The following is a 20,577-nucleotide window of genomic DNA, read 5'->3' on the forward strand; positions in this document are numbered from 1 at the left end:
TCTTTATTTTGCAGTGATCAAATTTTCTTTTAATTTTTTCTTTAGCTGCTTTTCCTCATCGATTGAATCTATTTTACCTGGCCAATGATGTCATACAGAACTGTAAAAGAAAAAATGCAATTGTATTTCGGGATACATTTGCTGAAGTGCTTCCTGAAGCAGCTGCTTTGGTTAAGTAAGTGATGTATTTTGTTTGTTTGTGGGTTAGTAGCTTAAAGCTGTGAATTTTACTTGCGATTGCCCTCGCACAGGGGGTGGAGAATCTACGGCAGCGTGCAGCTTGCCTATCTCCAGACTGCCAGGCTGAGGGTTCGCACTTACCCAGTGGCACAGGTTGGTGCTGGCTCTCCAGCCACATGGGGGGATGCCATGCCTGGAGCACAAGGAACAGCTTCCTGCTGTGGGATGGGAAACCCTGAGCCTTCCAGACCAGATTTAGTGTAGGAGCTCTGCCTGGCAGTGGGGCTGAAGTTGATCTGTGTGCTTCAGGAAGGCACTCCCTGCAGTGCACAGTCGTGTGGAGTTACCTGCATGTCCTCCTTTCCCCCCAGGGAACGGCATCAGGTAGGTGCTCTGTCACCTCCATCTCCAGTCCATTTCTGCACTTACCTCCTTTCTAAACCCTACATCTCCACCCCATTCCTGCATCCTCATCCCTAGTCTGCTCTCTGGCAGTTCCTTTGTGCACACTAAATCCCTCATTTTGGCCCTACCTCAGATCCTATGGGATACTCTCAAAATCTACTAGCCCTGGGCCCCCAGTGGAATTTATCAGGCCTTGTGAGTAAGCCCTGAGCCATGGTGTCTCCTTCCAACCTATCCCTTGGGACTGGAGCTTAAGGGAAGTGTCTGTCTTCTCCTGCCTCTCAGCTGGGGGCCACATCTGTGAGGGTTTTCTCTCCTCACTGTTGGGGCCAGATCACTGAGGGGGTTTTTGGCTTCTCATTTGTGTGTGGTCCCCAGCTGATTTTATTTGAGCAGGGAGGGTGAGTAGTCCCTGACCCCAAAAAAGTTTCCATACCCCTGCCCGAGTAAATCAATCTGTATGGAAGTTTTAAAATATTGCAAAGGTGCTTTCTTGTCCACTCAATACTCTAAATTGTGCCACTTTTTAAAAATTGCACAGTAGTAGAAAGATTATTAATGCACACATCTGTGTATTTACATTTGCAAAGAATAAAATCTGTTGCATCAGAACATTGATTAAAAATAAACCTCTGGGAGGCGACATAATCACCACTACTCCAATAGACTTTCATTGGATGGGAATGGAAGGCTTCATGAAAAGTTCTCAAACTGTGAAATATATTTTTAATGCTATGACATGTCTGAGTAGAAACATGGTTAAGTGAAATGTGAAGAATTATCCACAAAAGACCTAATATGCCTTGTGTGCTATGTAAATAAGGTATAATTTGAGGGCTTTTATTTGTCAAGTTATTTTTTCCCTTCTCCCTTCTTTGTTTCAAATAATAGATTTTCTTTGTACCATTTTTAATAGACTGAGAGGGATTTGTTTTGCTAGAGTCATACTAAAAACACTTTTTTGGTCTTCCTTCTCCTTGATTTATATGTTTTCATTACGCTCTTCACTTCCTTATTTTTTAATCTTAACTTATACATGCCACTATACTCACAGTGTTGTAAAGGATTTAGATGTCTTTCATAGAATCATAGAAAAAGTCCTGGAAAGGACCTAAAGGCGTCAGTTTAATCTCTCTCGTGCTCCATCACTCTCTCCCCTGCAAATGTTGAGACAGGATTATGTATACCTAAACAGTCTGTGACAGGTGTTTTGTTTAGTGTGTTCTGGAAAAACTCCAGTGATGGTGGTTCCATAAGTAGAGCCCTGGATGTCTGCTTTATATCTGTTGACCATTTTTGTGGATCAGATGCAGGTAATTTTATATCAGTGTGGAGATCTATCCATAGCCTGCCTTAGGCTAGAGTCACACCATGATGGAAGATTGACCTGCTAAGGGTCGATCTTTTGGGGTTTCATTTTGTTCATCCCAAGGGTCGACGTCAATCCCCATACTTGGCGCGAGAGGCAAGGAATAGGGAAGGTTGATGAGCCTTCCTCTGTGTGGACAGACATGGAAGTAGACTCTGGATCAATAGATTTTTAGCTATGCAATTGGCATAGCTAAAATTGTGTGTTGGCAGTCAACTTTTGTGTTTAGTATAGACATAGCCTTAGAAACCTAGTCCAGTACTTAACTATCCTTATAGTTAGACTTTTTTAGTGCCTAACCTAAGTCATCTTTGCTGGAGATTAAGCACATTGCTTCTTATTTTTACCTTCAGTGAACCTAGGGAACAATTGACCTCTGTCCTCTTTGTAACAGTCCTTAACACTTTTGATGGATGTTATCAGGTCCCCCTTCAGTCTTTTCTCAAGACTAAATATGAATAGTTTTTTTAACCTTACCTCATAGGTCAGGGTTTCTACATTTTTCATCATTTTTGTGCTTTCTGCAGCATGTCCACATCTTTCTCAGTGTGGTGCCCAAAGCTGGACACAGAACTGCAGCAAAGGTTTCACTATTGCAGAGTAGGGTGGAACAGTGATCTTGTGTGTCAATGACACTGCTGTTAACGCACCCTAGAATATAAGCCTTTTTTGCAACTGTGTCATACTTTTGGCTCATATTCAGTTTGTGATCCTTTTCTCTAGCATTGCTGCCAACCCAGTTACTTCTCATTTTGTATTTGTACCATTGGATTTTTTTCCATCTGAAGTCTAGCATTTGTCTTTATAGAATTTCATCTCGTTGACTTCAAATCAATTTGTCGATTGTTTTGAATTGTCATTCTGTTCTCCATAGTGGTCACATCCTCTCCTGCTTGGTGTCCTATACATATTTGATAAGTATACTGTCCAATCCATTGGCCATGTCATAAATGAAAATATATACTAGTACTGAACCGAGGACAGACACCACTATGTACATAAATCCTTCCAGTTTGACAGTAAATCATTGAGTTGCTCTCTGACTGTGGTTTTTAACCAGTTGTGCTCCTGCTTTATCTGTATAGGGTGGAAATTTTCGAAGGCTTCTGACCATATTTTCATTTGCTGCCTGATACCCTAATTATTGGACTGTGATTTCACTTTAGGTTTAGGCAGAAGAGCTGTGAAGCAGGCATTGCCTATTCATTCACAAATACTGTTATAAAAAGGATCTTTGTTTCTTGAAAGTAGATGCGTTCTGCTGCTCATTCCCCAAGTGATGTTCTAACTTTTTTGTGGCGGTTCAATAATTTTCATGGAAAAGTAGAGCTTTTCAGATTGTTTTAACTCTCACTGGACAGTTTCCATCTTGCTTTTAGCTGCATCTTTTCACTAATGTTTTATTTAATGGTTCTCTCTCTCTCTCTGAGGAAGCAAAGAAATGTCCTCATTTTTACAGATGCAAAAAGAAGTTAACTGAGGAAGTGACTGGAATGACAAAATCATACCAGGTGTCTGCTGGAGAAGCAAGAATAAAACTTGATTTCTACGGTGCCAATTCTGAGCCTTAACCACAAGACTAGCCTTTCTCCAGAGTGCCTTTTAATTATATTATAAATCCAGATGCGACGATTTTATTACTTAAAGAACATGGCCAAGCTTTTGAGGATCTGTTTGGTGCATTCACTTTGTGGAATGTGGTTTTTAATGGACTTTATTCTACTATAAAAGAGCATTACCTGTTCTAAAATACATCCATGTGCTGACTTAAATTATCTTGAAATTTGTTCTGGGTCAGCAATTGTGTTCACTAGTGTTGGTGATCCAAATTTGATGAATTTCAAGCAAGGAGTTTCACGGAAGTCCCTCTCTTAAAAATGTTTACAAAATAATGTTCAGACTTTTATTTTTGTGCACGCTGTAGATGCACAGTTATAGCTCTCATCTTCTCTAAACTCATCTTAGTTACTCAAGATTTATACCAACTATTACATGGCTCCTGGTGTCCTTTAGAAATATTTAAACAATTATTCAAGGGTAAGTTTGATATACCGGGTCAGCACATGCTTAAAAAGGGTTTCCAGGCAGTCTGTTGTAAAAGTACATGGGTGACGTGTTGTAGTAGTGTACCTGAGCTACACTCATGCTCTTGGAGTATGATTCCTACCATGGGCAGTTTTCAGTCTGTCTTACACACACTTTGCTCTCTGCATTCTTCTGTAGAGAATATTTTTTGCTCATTTTATCCTGAGACCAGTGATTCTGGTTTGAGTGATATTCTACCGTGCTCTAATGTCTCAGCCAGCAAGTGGATAGTAATTGGAAGTATTGGGAAGGAAATTAGCATTAAATAGAGGAAAGCATTTAGGATCATGTGATCTTGTTTCCCAAACAGTGCAACTGTGTGTGATCAAAAGAATGTAGTTACTACATCATTTGGTCAAATGTTCCTGAAACACAGCCCTTCCAGCATGAGCTGCTAGGGAGTATGGGGGGTAGGTTTGGAGCATTGCAAGGGGTTAGAGGTTTGGGCATCAGAGAAGAAGATGGAAGAATTAGAGTAAAGGCAATGAAGTAGGGACATTTGGAGCTCTGTGTTAAGAGGAGGATAAATGGGAGTTGTGGTGTTCCAGCTGTGGGATGAGAGAGGTGGGAGACTGAGAGAGGCAATATGGGAGTGGAATGCTGTAAAAGTCATGGGACTGCTTCCTGAGGAGGTCTAAACTGCCTCCCCAAAGTAAACTAGGAGGCTGTGTGTGTCTCCTTGCCTCCCTATGTGTAGATCTGGGGTTGGGGGACCCTGACCCCATGGCAGTTTATCTGGTGGCCCTTCCTCTTTTGGCAGGTTCTGAACCTCTTTCCCTCCCTCCTGTTTTGTCAGCCTGGATGCTTAAGGTAGAAAGGGTTAAGAACACCCACTGAGATTAATGGGATAACTCACTTGTCTGAGCTGTTGTTTCAATGTCTTCACCTCCATGTTTCCCAGTCATCTTGAAATGAATCGGCCACTTTGAATGTCTGTACTTCAGTGCTGCAAATGGATGTGCAGCGCCTGTGCTTGACACTCTTGTCTCAGGTTTCGTACAAGGGTTCTACATCTTTATTGTCCTGCCCCCAGATTATACTTTTACTCCTCGCAGCCACACCACTTTACTACAGCTCCTCCATACTTACAGGGGCCAGGAGTGACAAAGATGATGATGGAGCTGGTGCTGGGGAACTCAAAGATGTATGTATGAGGAGAGGGGGAGTTTTGAATCAGCAGCGTGTGGAGGTCATCAGAGCAATAGGTGTGATAATGATAATGTTGGGGGCTTTGGAGTGTGGAGGGAGGGAGTCTGAACAGTTGGAGGGAATATGGGAGATCAGAAGAATGAGGCACTGGATGTGTGGTGGAGTAGTACTCAAAAAAATCTGAGAGAGGGAAGAAATCAGAGCCATGCTGGGGAGGCTTCATCTTTGTCCTTCAAAAATCCTCATATCCAAGTCTTCTGTCTGCCCCACTTAAAAAATGCCCTGTCCCCTGCATGCTAGTCTATACAGTGTTGCTGCATCTCCTCTCCAGCTCCTCAGTCTGCAGGTCCTGCACTAACACCAGCTTCTCTCTCAGGAGAAGGGCTGAGCAGGAAAAATCAGGCTGTGCTGGGTAGACACAGGCAGGAGACAGTGCAGGCGCTATGAAGGGATTACCACGTAGCCAGTGCATTCTGTCATTGGAGTGATTATTGCCAAGGAGAGATGGTGAGAGGTAGGCTGTTGTATGGGGGAGGGGGACAACAGAATTATTATTTAAAAACAAATTAAAAAACCCCCAAAACTAAGAAAATATAAAAGACGACTCAGGTCCTTCCAGAATGAGGAAAGGGGCTAAATTTAAACCTTTGAAAACCAGGAAGCATAACATAAGGTATTCTCCATCCTCTGAACTGCAACCTAAATAGGATATGTCTATACTACAAAGCTAGACTGGCCCAGCAGCACCATAGTGTAGACTCTTGGTCCTGTAACAGAAGGGATTTGTCCATCACTATATTTAATCCACCTCCTCAAGAGGTGGTAGTCAGGTTGATGGAAGAATTCTTCCATCAATTTAGCAGTGTCTATACCAGAGTTTAGATCATCTTAACAGTGCCTTTCAGGGTGTGTGAGTTTTTTACACCCTGAACAATGTAGCTAGGTTGTCTTAAATTATAGGCGTAGGCAAAGTCTTAACTCAGCCTTCTCTGAGCAGTGCCTGAGTATTCAGAGTGCTAACGCTACGCACTCATAGGTGATACAGAAGCTTTGGGGACAGAACAAATGAGCATTATATGACAGTATTACAGCGAACCTAGTCCAGACACACCAATCCATACTTACTAAATGTTACAACCTCTTCATCTTTGCCTTGAGGGTTCCTTGTGAAACGTTTCCTTCATGTGTCCTCGCTTAGCCATGTAGACCATTATTATGCCTGTCACCAGACTGGCAAGAAGACTCTCTTGTACAGGGCTATTGACAAAAAAACCTACAAAACTATGTGCCTAAATAAGGCATATTTATCCTCTGAAGACAATATGCAACTCTCCATGTTGTGTAGCCACAGCTTTGCGAAAGTGCACCAACTAATATCTCACTGTTCAGTACAGATATACTTAATAAAGTGGGCACAGCAGGAGTAAATGCACATAAATGTTGGAATTTAAATCTGTGGAAAACCACCAACTGCATGTTCTTAGTCCTTCCTAATACTGCCTTTTTAAATATTCATAGATCTTAAATCCAGAAGGGACTATTTGAGCTAATCTGATTTCCTGTGTGACACAGGCCGGATAATTTCATCTAGTTACTCCTACGTTGAGCTGAAGTGTTTTTAATAGATTAAAACAAGGTTTCTCAAACTTCATTGCACTATGTGACCCCCTTCTGACAATTAAAATTGCTACATGACCCTAAGCCTGAGCCCTGCTGCCCTGGGGAGTGCCAGAGGTTGAGGGCTTCAGTCCTAAGACCCAGCAAATCTAATGACAGCCTTGGTGATCCCATTCAAATGGGTCCTGACCCACAATTTGCAAACTGCTGGATTAAAGCATTTTCTGATATACCATCCAGTCTTGATTTGAAGACATCAAGAGATGGAAAATCCACTACTTCCCATGGTAATTGGATAATCTGTTAATCACTTACTGAAGCATTCCCAGTGGTTATTGCCAGCATAGTTAAAATTGTGTTGCAGGTTTAACATACCTTTACTTTATATTTTCTGGGTTTTAGAGGTTTGTGCCAGCTTTCCTCCTTTTGGAAGGATACAAGGCACCAGTGAATTAATTTAATTCTGCATAAACAGTGTTTCTGCATGTGTAATTTTAATATTGATGGTGCCTATTTATGGTGGAAATATGCATGCCTGAGCTGGTACTTGCAGACTCTGCTTTCCCACCTATACCACAGGAATAACTAATAATATTTTAATCTTCTCGCAAAAATGCTTCTCCAGGTAGTTGGATGAGTGAAACTTTCAACACACAAATGGATGTACCTGACTTAGTGGAAGTATAGAATTGAATTAATTGAAAAATAATGGAAAACATCTGTACCATTCTGTCAGAAATGGTGTTTTCCTCCAATAGGACACAAGTTTTATATACTCAGTTTGAGGAACAAGGTGAGTTAGGTAACAACTTTCACTGCACCAACTACCTTTGGAGAGGGAGACAAGTTTTCAAGCTATGCAGAGCTGCTCTTCAGGTCTGATAAAGGTACTCCCATGGTCAGAGCAAAATGCAAAGTGGAACAGACTGTTTAGCTTAAGTAGTTAGCACATTGTAAGGGACCAATCAAGATAGGGGCCTATTAAAATCTGATAGGCCAGTTTCCACCTACAGTCAGGGCAAAAAGAGGATTAGTGGGTTACAATTTGTTATAAGAAGTCATAAACTGAGTGTCTTTGTTCAATAACTTATTTTTAGTGTCTGTCAGAGTGATGCATTTACGCTCCCAGGCTCATCTTTTGAAAGTGCAGATTTCATCTGAGGATGAAGATTGGTAGATACAAAGTGATAGCTTAATGAAAAGTGTTCATCCACAGGTGATATGTTTGTCTTTTATCATCTTCTTCTGAGTTTGAGATTGCAGTGAATGTCTGGTTGCTCCCACATAGTTGACATTGGGGTGTGTGTAGGATCTGTGGCCAAAAGAAGGTTCTCATCATTGTACCAGGGTGTAGTGTGTCAATGTCCTTTTCATTTAGGCTGTTCCTACAACTCTGAAGGTTCTGAATGTTAGTATCCTGTGATCAATACAATAAATGAATTTCATATTTCAATAATGCAAAGTTTAACTTCAAAGATCAAAATGAATCAGCAGTCATGTAGCACTTAAGACTAACATAATAATTTATTAGGTGATGAGCTTTCGTGGTACTGACCCCTTCTTCAGATCTATCTATCCCACAAAAGTTCATCACCTAATTATTTTGTTAGTCCTTTGAAGTGCTACATGACTGCTGGCTTGTTTTGTTAGAATACAGGCTAACATGGCTACCTCCCTGTGACTATTCAAAAATGAAGTTTTACACCTTTAACATATGTTGTATAGTAGAAGAGCCCCAAGGAGAAATGCAATGCCATAACGTAGATACAGTCTCACTTTTGCGTCATAAAATATCTGTTTTAAACACTTTTTTCATAATATAGATATTATTTGATCCTATGAAACTTTCATAACAGAAATCTGATTTCTTGTATCCATGAAGTGTAACAAAGCTCTACACAAAATAAGTGGTTAAAAGGATACAATTTAAGCTAAAATGAGCATTCCCTCTGTAGTTGCAAAATTGATGCAATCTCACATGTTTTGCACGCTATTGAAAGGCTGTAACCTTAATTCACTTGTCTATTGGTTTGTGGACTAAAACAATTTAAAACTGGCACTCTGTCAGCTCATGCAAGTTTAACCTCATTTATCATTTGAGTTATCCTGTACCGAGGTAAGTGCAGCACTTTTTTGACCTGGTGTAAAAGGCCAGGCAGAGTCAATAATAAAAATACAGCATGAGTTTGGGAACAGATCGTAGGTAGCCACTCATTCTGTCATAGCTGAATGGCCACAGGAGGAAATTGAAGCTAACAAAAATATTAATTTATGTTAATGCTAAGGGAAATACTGAACTTCCAGGATCACTGCATAAGAAAATGAGGGGGAAAATATACATGGAAATTACACTCTCTCTCTCTCTCTCCTTTTTCTTTCTTTCTGTAAGAAAAGCCTCTAAAACCATGTACAAAAGCAGTATGTACACTAGGGGAATGAACTCATTGCTTCCATACTCTCTCAATGCTGTATGCCAGAATAATTTAATTTTTCCATTTCTTAATTTACGTATCTTGTGGTATGTCTGTATTGTAATGAAAGAACTCTGCTGACTTGAGTCAGCTGACTCAGAATTGTGGGACTCAGGATGTGGGCCTAAAAATTGTAGTGTAGATTCTTGGGTCTGGAGGCTGGACTCTGAGTGCCTCCCAGAGATGGGAGAGTCTCAATCTGGGATTCAGCCCAAGCCTGCATGTTCACATTGCTGCAGCCCTCATGAGCCTATGTCAGTCTGTGTGTGCTGAGACGTCTTGCTATAGGCTTTTTTTATTGCAGTGTTGATGTACTTTTGGGGTAGGTATATACAGCAAAGTAAAACCTGCAGCTAGCTGGTGCCAGCTGATTTGAGTAGTCGGGCAGTTTCACTAAAGTGTAGACTTCTGGGGTTGGTCTGGAGCCCAGACTCTGGGACCACAGGATCCAAAGCCTAGGAGCCTACGCTGGACTGAAATAACCCCGCAGCACAAGCCCCTATTCCAGAATTTACTGGCACAGACCAGCCTCGTGGTGTGTGGGGTTTGTTTTTTTTTGTTGTTGTGTAGACTTACCTTTAGAGACCTTTCCTTCTTCTCTTGTATTTGGAAGAATGTAGTTCTGTGTCTTAGGTTTGAGTGAGAATTCGGCATATATCTCCACAGATTTTTTTTTTTTAACCTGCAAGCCCCCAAGCACAATCCTGTCACAACCTCTCAAAGTGTTAGCCAGCACTATATTTCTCAAACTGACTGACTGCAATCAACTTCTACCTGTCACTTCAATACCCATCAAAAGATGCTAAAAATGCATTATCCTTTTATTTGGGGAACTTCACGCTATGGCTGAGTTGGAACATCCAAGAGCTGTAGATTAACTTACATTCAGTTGTTCATTTTTACTACTTTCAACCACCTTTTGCCTGGCATGGTATCTTAAAATATGAGCTGAGTTAACCATTGTAGTATGTGCAGTATTATAACTATTCACAGTGAGCTTTGAGAGGTGCTGTGATTCAAAGTATCTCTAAGGTTCCTAGGTGATTAGTTTTGTGTTTCCAAATAGACAGTTTATTATTCTCATCTTTGAAATTCTCTAGGGTTATTGCTTCTGCTGAGTAGGCCCTAGGTTCATATGTGGCCACTTGAGGTTTTGTACTGTATTATCATTGGAGCCTGTGTACATGATTCTTAATGAAGGTTGCTTTGAAAGGAATAGTAGTTGCCAACAACTGGTGACTAGGTGCTACTATTTGCTTTTCTTCCCTATCTTGTCCCCCCAAACCCCGTTTGTTTCTCCTAGCAATCTTGTATTGATTAAAGAAATCTGGGGGGGTTGGATGTTGGAGATTTTATTTCTCACTGTGTTGTTTCAGGTTTGTCTGTATATAGCCCTAGATCAGGGATCAGCAACCTTTCCGAAGGCGGAGTGCCCAAATTTGACTTTTTAACCTCTAAGTACAACCTGAGGCTATGTCTACACTACGGTGATCAGTCGGCAGAAGTTACTGTTGGAACAGAACTTCCAGCAAAACTTCTGTCAACAGATCACAACCATATGCACAAGTGGATCAGAAAAATGATCCACTCCAGTGACAGAGAGCAGCCAGACTGCCCAGCTATGCTCTTGACAGAACAGCCAACTGGAAGCTCAGGAAACAGGGCTGCCTGGTGAACCAGAAGCCCTGTCTGTTGACAGAGGGTCCCCCAGAGTGTCTACAAGGCTTTTTTGTTGACAAAAACTGATTGACTATGGACAAAACACATTTTTGTGTAGGCACTCTGAGTCTTTTGACAAAACCTTCTAGTGTAGATGTAGCCCGAGTGATAGTTTTTAAAGTCCTACTTACAACAGCTTCATTGATAAAGATGCAGAGATTTACCATTTACTGAGGGGCACATCTGAATCTACTGGTACTCAAGATGTGCTGAAAAAACTTCCACCCTTGCTGTCACCATATGTGAAAACCTGCCCATGCGTTAGATGTCACTTCCCCTTGCAGTGGTGTACAGCGAGACTCTTCTTGCACCTCCAATGCGTACAAGTCAGCACACCCACTCTTCTTACTTGCTGTACTTAATACATAATAACTTCAATTGCCACACATGCAAAATAGTCATTTGCATGCACAAACCAGGCAGTTACATACCCAGCTCTCCACAAATCACAGTGCAGATCTCGGTAGAGGAAATACAGGATGGAACCAACAACTGAAAGCTTATTGCTGCATAGTAAGATTTGGAGCACAGAGCATTGTTTGGGGAGGGGTTAAGGGTTCCCATTTCAATCAGTACCCAGTACCAAGAGTGGTGAGGGGGTCTGCCCAGTTACACCCCCATTAAATGATCATCTCGGCCGAGAGAGGGGGTGGCTCAGTTACTCTCTCTCCCCAATTTGCTGGCTATGGGGGCTGGTTACCCCTGTGATTTAACCCATCCCAAGGTGACTGGCACCTGAACTGCAAGCTCAGGTTGCAAGTGCCAAGGGAAGAGACTTTGCATTGTGCAGGCAGCACATTGGGCCCCTCGTTTGCCTCCCTGCACCCCCCTCTCGCCGCCAGCCTTGCTTTGAGCAAAGAAGAGAATTACACCCCCTAGCACATGTCCATTCACACCCCCTACACAGATACTTAGCCCATGCAGCAGCAAGTGGCTGAGGGGACCTCCATCACATGGGTAAGGAAGGAGTTTGGGGGTGTTGGCTAGTGTTACCATATATCCATTTTTTCCTGGATACATCCTTCTTCTTCTTCGAGTGTCCCCGTGGGTGCTCCACAATAGGTGTCGGGCTCGCCCGGCGCCGCAGATCGGATCTTCCAAGCAGTTTCTGCCGGACCGCGCATGCGCCGGCGCGCGCCGCTCCCTTGCGCGCTCCTGGCCATGTGCGCGATCCGGTCCCCACCAGTTCCTCTCAACCGCCGTCGGCTGCAGACGGAATCCAACTAGGCTAAGGCCAAGTAGCGTATTCAACGACTTAACTGTTTCTTTTAAAGTTTCTTTCAAGTACTTAGGCTACTGCAAGTTAGCCGGTTGTTATTTTTACACAAAAAAAACAAAAGCAAACTACAAGCAGGACAGCTTCACCAGTCCCAGTAACAAGCGCCGGAGGCCAGGAGCATAGGGCCATCAGCCCTCCTGCTGCGGCAGGCCATCGGAGGGGGAAAACAGCACAGAGAAGATGCTAAGTACCCGTTTAACACCTGAAAGACTCACCAACAATGTCTTCTTCAGGATTTAAAAAATGTGAGTCCTGCCGAGAGGCGATGCCAGCGTCCGATGGGCACAGTCTATGCATAAGGTGCCTTGGGGAGTCCCACGTTGCACAGAAATGCTCCTTCTGTGCTAAACTAACAGCCAGAGCAAGGAGAGACAGGGAGATGCGGCTTAAAATGCTGCTTTTTGACAAGGCCCTCCAGCCAGACGTGCTGGAGCGGCCGCAGCAGGAGGGACCCTCTGGGGCCCATAAAAGGAAAGCTGCCTCCCTCACCCCATCAGCGCAAAAATGGAGGAAAGCCTCCCCAGCCCGATCCCTGCCGGCAGCAACAGCGAGCGGGACGGGAGGAGCGAGCAGCCCCCAGCCGCAGCAACAGCTGATCGGCGGCGGCACAGAGAGCCACGTGGAAGCGGCTCAGCCTCCGATAATCAGCCAGCCGCCCTGCACCGCAGGCAGGGTGGCGGCTAAACAAGCGCCGGTACCGGCGGCACCGCAGGCAGCGGCACCGACCCCCGGAGAACCGGCGGTGCAGAGCGCGCAGGCACACAGCCTGCAGGCACCGAGGGACACCGCACGTGCGGCACCGCCTTCGAGTGTGCCTAGCATGGTGCGGACGGGGCCGGCATCCCCTGTGTGTCAGGGGGCGGAGTTACCTCCTCCAGGGAGGGGGAAGGCTGCACACAAGAGGAGGCATCGCAGCCCCTCTCTGGACAGGGCTGTGGAGCTGCTCTCTCACAGCCCTCTGCTTATGCTGCAGACTCCAACCAGAAGGCAGGGGTCCCCCCTAGCCTACCCGGAGCCCCCTTCTCCATTTTTGCAACCAGCCTCACCCTGGCTGGGACCACCTTCACCCTTCCTGGGGTTTGAACCGCTGGACTATTATGCAAAATCGCTCTCTCCAGTGTCTCGATGATCTCCCTCCCCCAGACGCAGAGGGTATGCACCAAGGGAGTGGTCTAGGTCACCTTCCCAAGAACAGTGCCTATACTGCCATGGTCGCCCCTACCACGCGGGGCATAGACACCATCGGCAATCTACTAGGGAAAGATCCCCACAGACGATCTCGTACCCCCGAGGGCAATTGCGAGCGGGGACAGAGACTCAAGCATCTCAGGGGGGACTGGTTATGGAACCCTGAGATTTTCCCTCGCAAACCTCTAGCGAGAGGGTGTACCATCACCAGCAGGAACCGGAAGGGTCCAGAGAGACGTACCCCAGCGGTTCCTCGCTCTCCTCCCCGGACGAGGCTACGGCCCCAGGGGACGTCCATCCTCCGGACGATCTCAAACAGTTTCAAGAGCTGTTTAAGAGGGTGGCCTTCACGCAAGGCATCCAGACAGCAGAGGTGCAAGAGAACACCATAAGCTCCTCAAAAATTTGAGACCTCCGGCCTCCTCCAGAGTAGCAATACCGCTTGATGAAGCGATCTTAGAGTCCGCCACTACGATATGGCAGACCCCTGCGACTATTCCGCCTGTCCAAAAGAGAGCGGATAAGAAATACTTTGTGCCGGCGAAGGGCATGGAGTTCCTGTTCAGCCACCCACAGCCAAATTCCTTGGTGGTGGAGTCGTCGCAACAAAGATCAAAGACATCTCAATTCAGGACAGGGGGAACAGACAAAGATGCCAAGAAGCTAGAGCTGTTCGGCAGAAAGGTCTACTCCTCCTCCACTTTAACTTTGCGAATGGCAAATTACGTAGCGCACTTAGCGAACCATAACTTCGACAACTATTCCAGGTTAACCTCCCTCATGGACTCGCTTCCAGAGGACAATAAGCCGGTGCTCAAGGCCATAGTGCAAGAAGGCTACGCGGCCTCGAGGACGGGAGTTCAGATCGCCCTGGACGTTGCGAACACGGCAGCACGTTCCACAGCAACGCCCCTCCATACACAAAGAAAAGGTACTACCCTCAACAAAGACGGTACCAGTACCAGCAACAGCGCCCCCAGTACCACAGGGGTTACGAGCAAGGGCGACATCAACAGCACCAGCAGTACAGAACTCCCAGGCGACGTTCACAACAGAGCCGTGCGTCCTCGGGGCGGGGCCAAAGGCCACAAGTTTGACATACAGATCCAGGGCTGCGCCATCACTACCATCGCACAAGGTCATCCGAAGCGACTATTCCACCATCGCCTCCGACCATTCTACGACCAGTGGCAAAGGATCACCACAGACAAATGGGTGCTGGAGATCATAGCCACGGGGTACGCCATCCCCTTCCAGTCGCTCCCACTGTCACGACCTCCACCCAAGCCCCACCTCCAGGAGGCCTCCCATGTAGCGAGGCTCAGGCAGGAGGTGGACCATCTCATGCTCATAGGGGCAGTGGAAAGAGTGCCGGAGCAACTGTAAGGGAAAGGGTTCTACTCCAGGTACTTCCTCACGGAGAAAAAGACAGGAGGCTGGAGGCCCATCTTAGACCTTCGCGGCCTCAACAGGTACCTGCGCAAGCAACGTTTTCGGATGACCACAATCGCCTCCATCCTTACAGCACTGGACGATGGAGACTGGTTCGCAGCCCTCGATTTACAAGACGCGTACTTCCACATAACTATCCATCCGGCTCACCGGCGATTCCTCCGGTTCATGGTAGGCAACGAACACTTCCAATACAAGGTCCTACCGTTTGGCCTCTCCTCGGCCCCCAGAGTCTTCACCAAGACCTTGGCAGTGGTGTCAGCCTACCTGCACAGACAGGGGGTATTTATTTTCCCGTATCTGGACGACTGCCGCCTCGAAGGGGGAGGTTCTGCGCATGATACGCGTCACAGCAAACATGTTCTCTTCACTCGGCCTGGTTATCAATCTGGCAAAATCACAAATAGACCCCACACAGGACATAGAGTTCATAGGGGCTCGCATAAACTCGGTTACAGCGAGAGTATATCTACCAGAGGCTCGCTTTCGGGCCATCGGTTCCCTCGTGCAGGTCATCACCTTCAGCCCTACGGTGCCGGTCTTGACGTGCTTGCAGCTGCTGGGCCACATGGCAGCGGCGACGTTCGTAGTACAGAACGCCAGGTTACACATGCGCAGCATGCAGCACTGGCTGGCGAGTGTATACAAACCGGCAGTACACACCGTTCACAGGGTGGTGTCGCCCACAGCCGGGGTGCGCAAATCCCTACAATGGTGGGTAAACCCCAGGAACCTGCTAACAGGGGTACCCTTCCATCAGCTGCAAATATCGGTTTTTCTCACTACAGATGCCTCCCTCATAGGGTGGGGAGCGCACATGGGCGAAGAGGTGACTCAAGGACTGTGGTCACCCACGGAACAGTCACTACACATAAATATACTGGAGCTCAGAGCAGTGTTCAACGCCTGCAGACACTTTCGAGACCACATACAAGGCAAAGTCGTCGGGATCAGTACAGACAATACCTCCACCATGTTTTATATAAACAGGCAAGGAGGAGCTCGATCCCGTGCCTTATGCGCGGAAGCAATCCGCTTATGGAACTGGTGCATCGCCAACAATATAATCTTGAAAGCCTCATACTTGCCGGGTGCGCACAATGTGAAGGCAGACCAGCTGAGCAGGCATTTTGCACTCACACACGAGTGGCAGATCCGTCCCGATCTGCTACGGCCGATTTTCCATGCATGGGGTTTTCCCCAAATAGACCTGTTTGCCACTCAGCACAACAAGAAGTGCCCACGATTCTGCTCCAGGGCAGGACTGGGATGGGGGTCCCTGGGGGACGCGTGCGCGATCCCGTGGAGGGGCCCCCTGTTTTATGCGTTTCCTCCCACAGTGCTGATCCACAAAGTCTTGCAGAAAGCCAGGAGGGAAAGGGCCCAGATGAACCTGATAGTCCCAACGTGGGATCGACAACAATGGTTCCCCCTACTCCTGCGCATGTCGGACCGTCCACCGATGCCTCTTCCGGTGGCGCCGGATCTGCTCACGCAAGCCCAGGGGTCCATAGTGCACCCGCACCCCCAAAGCCTGCGACTGCAAGCGTGGTTAATCCATGGCTCAGCTCCCTAGAGAGCACATGCACAGTGGAAGTACAGCAAGTCCTAGAAAGTAGCAGGAGGACTTCCACCAGGAAGACCTACAAGCAAAAATGGACTCGCTTCACGGCTTGGTGTTCTACCAAACAGCTGGCCCCCCTTTTGGTGCCTATACCTACAATACTAGAGTATTTACTGGACCTCAAGAGAGGAGGACTCTCGCTATCCTTGTTGAAGGTCCACCTTGCCGCCATCTCGGCGTTCAGACATGAGGAGGAAGGGCACATGGTGTTCGCCCACCCTATGGTTACCAGGTTCCTCAAAGGGTTGGTAAACCTATACCCCCCTCGGAAACCGATTCCACCTTCGTGGAACTTGGACCTGGTGCTTACCACGCTAATGGGACCACCGTTCGAGCCCTTGGCCACGGTTCCCCTCCGCCTCCTTACAATAAAGACGACCTTTCTTCTTGCAATTACGTCAGCTCGTATGGTGAGCGAGCTCGCGGCAGTCATGGCAACGCCACCCTGCACTGTTTTTTCCAAGGAGGCGGTAACCATACGGCTGCATCCAGCCTTTGTTCCCAAAGTTTCTTCCGAGTTTCACATTAACGAACCTATTGTTCTACCCTCTTTTTATCCAAAGCCTCATAACTCCAACGAAGAGGCGCGCCTACACCTCCTGGACGTGAGGAGGGCGCTAGCCTTCTACGTACACAGGACCAAGTCCTTCCGGAAAACGGATAGACTCCTAGTCTCCCTCGCTCCCAAATCGAAAGGAGAAGGTCTCTCCTCGCAGACAATCTCAAAGCACATTGTATCCTGCATAAAAATGTGCTACGAGCTCAAAAAGACTCCTTTATCGGCCACTGCCAGGGCTCATTCCACTAGGGCGGTGGCGGCATCAACAGCCTTTTTGAAGGGCGTTGCGTTAAAAGACATTTGCAGAGCGGCGACCTGGTCATCCTACGACACCTTCGCCAAACATTACGCCCTTCACAGGGTATTCCAAGAGGATACCTGTCTCTCTGCAGCGGTCCTCTCGGGGGCAAGCTGCACATAATCCGATTACCCACCTCCTATCTTGGGTTACTGCTGGGTAGTCACCTATTGTGGAGCACCCACGGGGACACTCGAAGAAGAAAGACAAGTTACTCACCGTAGTAACGGTGGTTCTTCGAGATGTGTCCCCGTGGGTGCTCCACTACCCGCCCATCCTCCCCACTTCGGATCTCTGTTAGTGTTTTGCAGGGGCACCCGAGGCGGTTGGTCGAGGAACTGGCGGGGACCGGATCGCGCACATGGCCAGGAGCGCGCAAGGGAGCGGTGCGCACCGGCACATGTGCGGTCCGGCAGAAACTGCTTGGAAGATCCGATCTGCGGCGTCGGGCGAGCCGGACACCTATTGTGGAGCACCCATGGGGACACATCTCGAAGAACCACTGTTACTACGGTGAGTAACTTGTCTTTTTCTGTCTTTAAATCTCCATCCTGCTTTTTTAAATATCTCAATGTCCAGGATTTTAATACAGTTTGAACCTCTCTTGTCCCAGATTCTCAAGACCACAGCTGTTGCTGAACCAGGGAGTCCCAGCCACAGAGGTTGCTAGCAGTTTGAGGGCTCAGCCAGTCTGGCAGGCAGTCCCACTGGCTGGGAGTGGAACCAGCTGTTCCTGGGCAGGGAACCCCAGCAGCCAAATGTGCAGATCTGCCACCAGCCCTTAGCAGGGAGCCCTGGCAGCTCTGGGCACAGAGCCCCTGCAGGCCACAAATAAGGAGCCCCCGCCTGCCCCGGTAGGGAACCATTGCTGGGAGCTGCAATGCGGGGGAGGAGGGGCCAGGAGGAGCTCCTACCCCACATGCCAAAGAAAATTGGCTCTCCGTGCTACTTTTGGCACCTGTGCTGGTAGCTGCTGACCCCTCCCCTAGATTGCTCTCTCGATTAGTCCAGTTAGCACTACTGCTGAAGGGGATGGATCTTGGGAAGCCATTAACATTTAGAGGAAATTTATGCTTTTCTTCATGGATGTAAAGAATTTTCAGAAAGTACATCTCAGCACTGTTTGAGAGAGGAACCCTGTATGTTTCTCATGGCTTCGGGTTCCCAATTCTTGTCCCTCCTGTGCTCACAGAAGAGGGCCACAGACACCCTAAAATCTTTCGTAATCTTTAACAAAGCTGTAACTTCATTTCTGTTAAATGTTAACATCATATTCCTGGCTAAGTTCAGCCAGATCACATTGAGTAAACTGATGGTTCTTAATATCAATGTGGTATATGTCACAATGTCATTGTTGAATAAGCAGAGATGGTATATTGAGCCATCTCTAATCAGTTTGTTGTAAGTATTCTTGCTGACAAACTCTATTGTTCCTTGAGTTGGACATAATCTAAAGAAGTTCATAAATCTGGAAAAGTGAAGTTGTTTGTCTTTCAAAATCTGCTTAAAATGCCTCACGTATTTTTTGCCAACTAGTCAATAAAACACTCTTGAGTGCTTTTTCTTAAAGTGTCAATACTAACAGAATTTGCAGCCTTCCTGCTGTCATTCCTGTTTCTCAGTTTGGTCACTTTTAAGATTAAGACTTTTTAAAAAAAAATTTTTACTCAGTACTTCAGCTTGTAGACTTAGCTTGCTAGCATAGGAGAAGAATGCCTGTTCCATAAGGTCTCCAACCATCTCTACTCTCATTTAAGAGAGTATAATAACTATGTATTATATTTGTGTGCTGTATTTAATTGTGACATCTTAGTTTATTTCTAACCATGTAATTTACTCTGACCTGTCTTTTGTATTCCCTTCTTAGCTTCACTCTGCTCTTTTCATCTTACAACAGATACTGGTGTAACCTTTCTTCAGCTATTTAAAAGTTCTGTTTTCTGTCTTTCTCCACCACCCCTTTATACCTTTGCAGAAGTAATTATTTTTCACCTCCCCTCCTACATCTTGTTGGTCCCATTTGTCCCTCAGTGTTCAAAATACTCCTTCTTACTACTCTGACCCATGTATACTCTCCCTGCCCCCAGAAGAGCTGGGGCTTAGTGCAGTCAGCCATGGGCCCCCTCCCCGTACGCGCTCTCAGAGCCACATATGGAGCAGTAGCATTGTGATGCTGCGGTGTTTCAAAGCGGCCCAGGGCAACTGCTCCCTTTCCCTCCCCCAGTGGGCAGGCCTGTCTGTGCTATAATTTAAAGGAGGAGAGGTGTGCTGCGAAAGTTGGTCGTATTGAGACGGGAAAGGTTTGGAGCAGATTGTTCAAGATCTGGGAGCAAGCATTCTCTTCAGCCCATAGATACTAGTACGGGGCTTTTTGTGTGAGTAACAGGTGCCCCTTGTCTGCTTTTGGAAGCAGAAATTGAACCTGAATCCTAAGATACCTTTACATTTTTGAGCCTTGGAAAAGTGTTAATTTTAAGGATCACTAAAAGCTCTCCAAATGTTTTCTAAATGGCTGTTCCACTGTCTTTTTGTTTTTTGTTTCAAGTTGAACAGTAAGATTTTCTTCGTCTATATTATAAAATACATTGAATTAAAAAGTTTTTTGTATTTTTGCCCAGACTGAGGTGATTGTGCTGCATGTGCAAGAGACTCTATGTAGCATCTTAACCAGAGAATTGTGTGAACTAACTCGTGTGGTGTACAGTAAACTTTCTTTCGTATCCAGCAGCTCCAGGACCAGGAAGTTGCCAGATACACAAACATTATGGTTTATCAAGAGTAGCTATGGGGAGGCACAGGCAGAAGTCAGTCCCCACCCATAAGAAGGTTCAACTCCTCCTGCCCCCCAGCACCAGCTCCCCCCAACCGCTACCCCTTTACCTTTTTGTGGGGGCAGCAGGAGCCTCTGATGGGTTCAGGGAATGTGGCAGGGGGAGCTGCTGACTGCTGTCCTGCAGACACTCCTGTGTGGACACCACGGCCCCGGGAGCACCCGGGCTGAAACTGGGAAGAGCAGCCACAGCACAGTGGGACTTGTCTGGCAGGTCCGAGCAGAGAGCTATAAATAAACCCGCACAGCCTGGCGGGGACATGCCTTTTTTTAAAGGAAGCTGTGTCATGCCTCAGGGTTTGCTGCTGTTATGCTGGTTATCTGAGAGTTCCGGTTCATCACATACTGGATG

General features: G+C 46.4%; 1 protein-coding gene across 2 annotated transcripts in view; it reads left to right on the forward strand.

Moving 5' to 3' along the window:
- The window catches only part of RPRD2 (regulation of nuclear pre-mRNA domain containing 2), a 58,790-nt gene that overhangs the window by 20,398 nt on the left and 17,815 nt on the right, over positions 1–20,577 (forward strand). For both annotated transcript variants that reach the window (XM_074980884.1, XM_074980885.1), the window contains exon 2: positions 46–175. In XM_074980884.1, the coding sequence (XP_074836985.1) occupies positions 46–175 (130 nt within the window). The remainder of the gene's footprint in view (positions 1–45; positions 176–20,577) is intronic.

The sequence above is a fragment of the Carettochelys insculpta genome, chromosome 30, assembly GCF_033958435.1.
Source record: "Carettochelys insculpta isolate YL-2023 chromosome 30, ASM3395843v1, whole genome shotgun sequence".
In the NCBI taxonomy this organism is placed as follows: Eukaryota; Metazoa; Chordata; order Testudines; family Carettochelyidae; genus Carettochelys; species Carettochelys insculpta.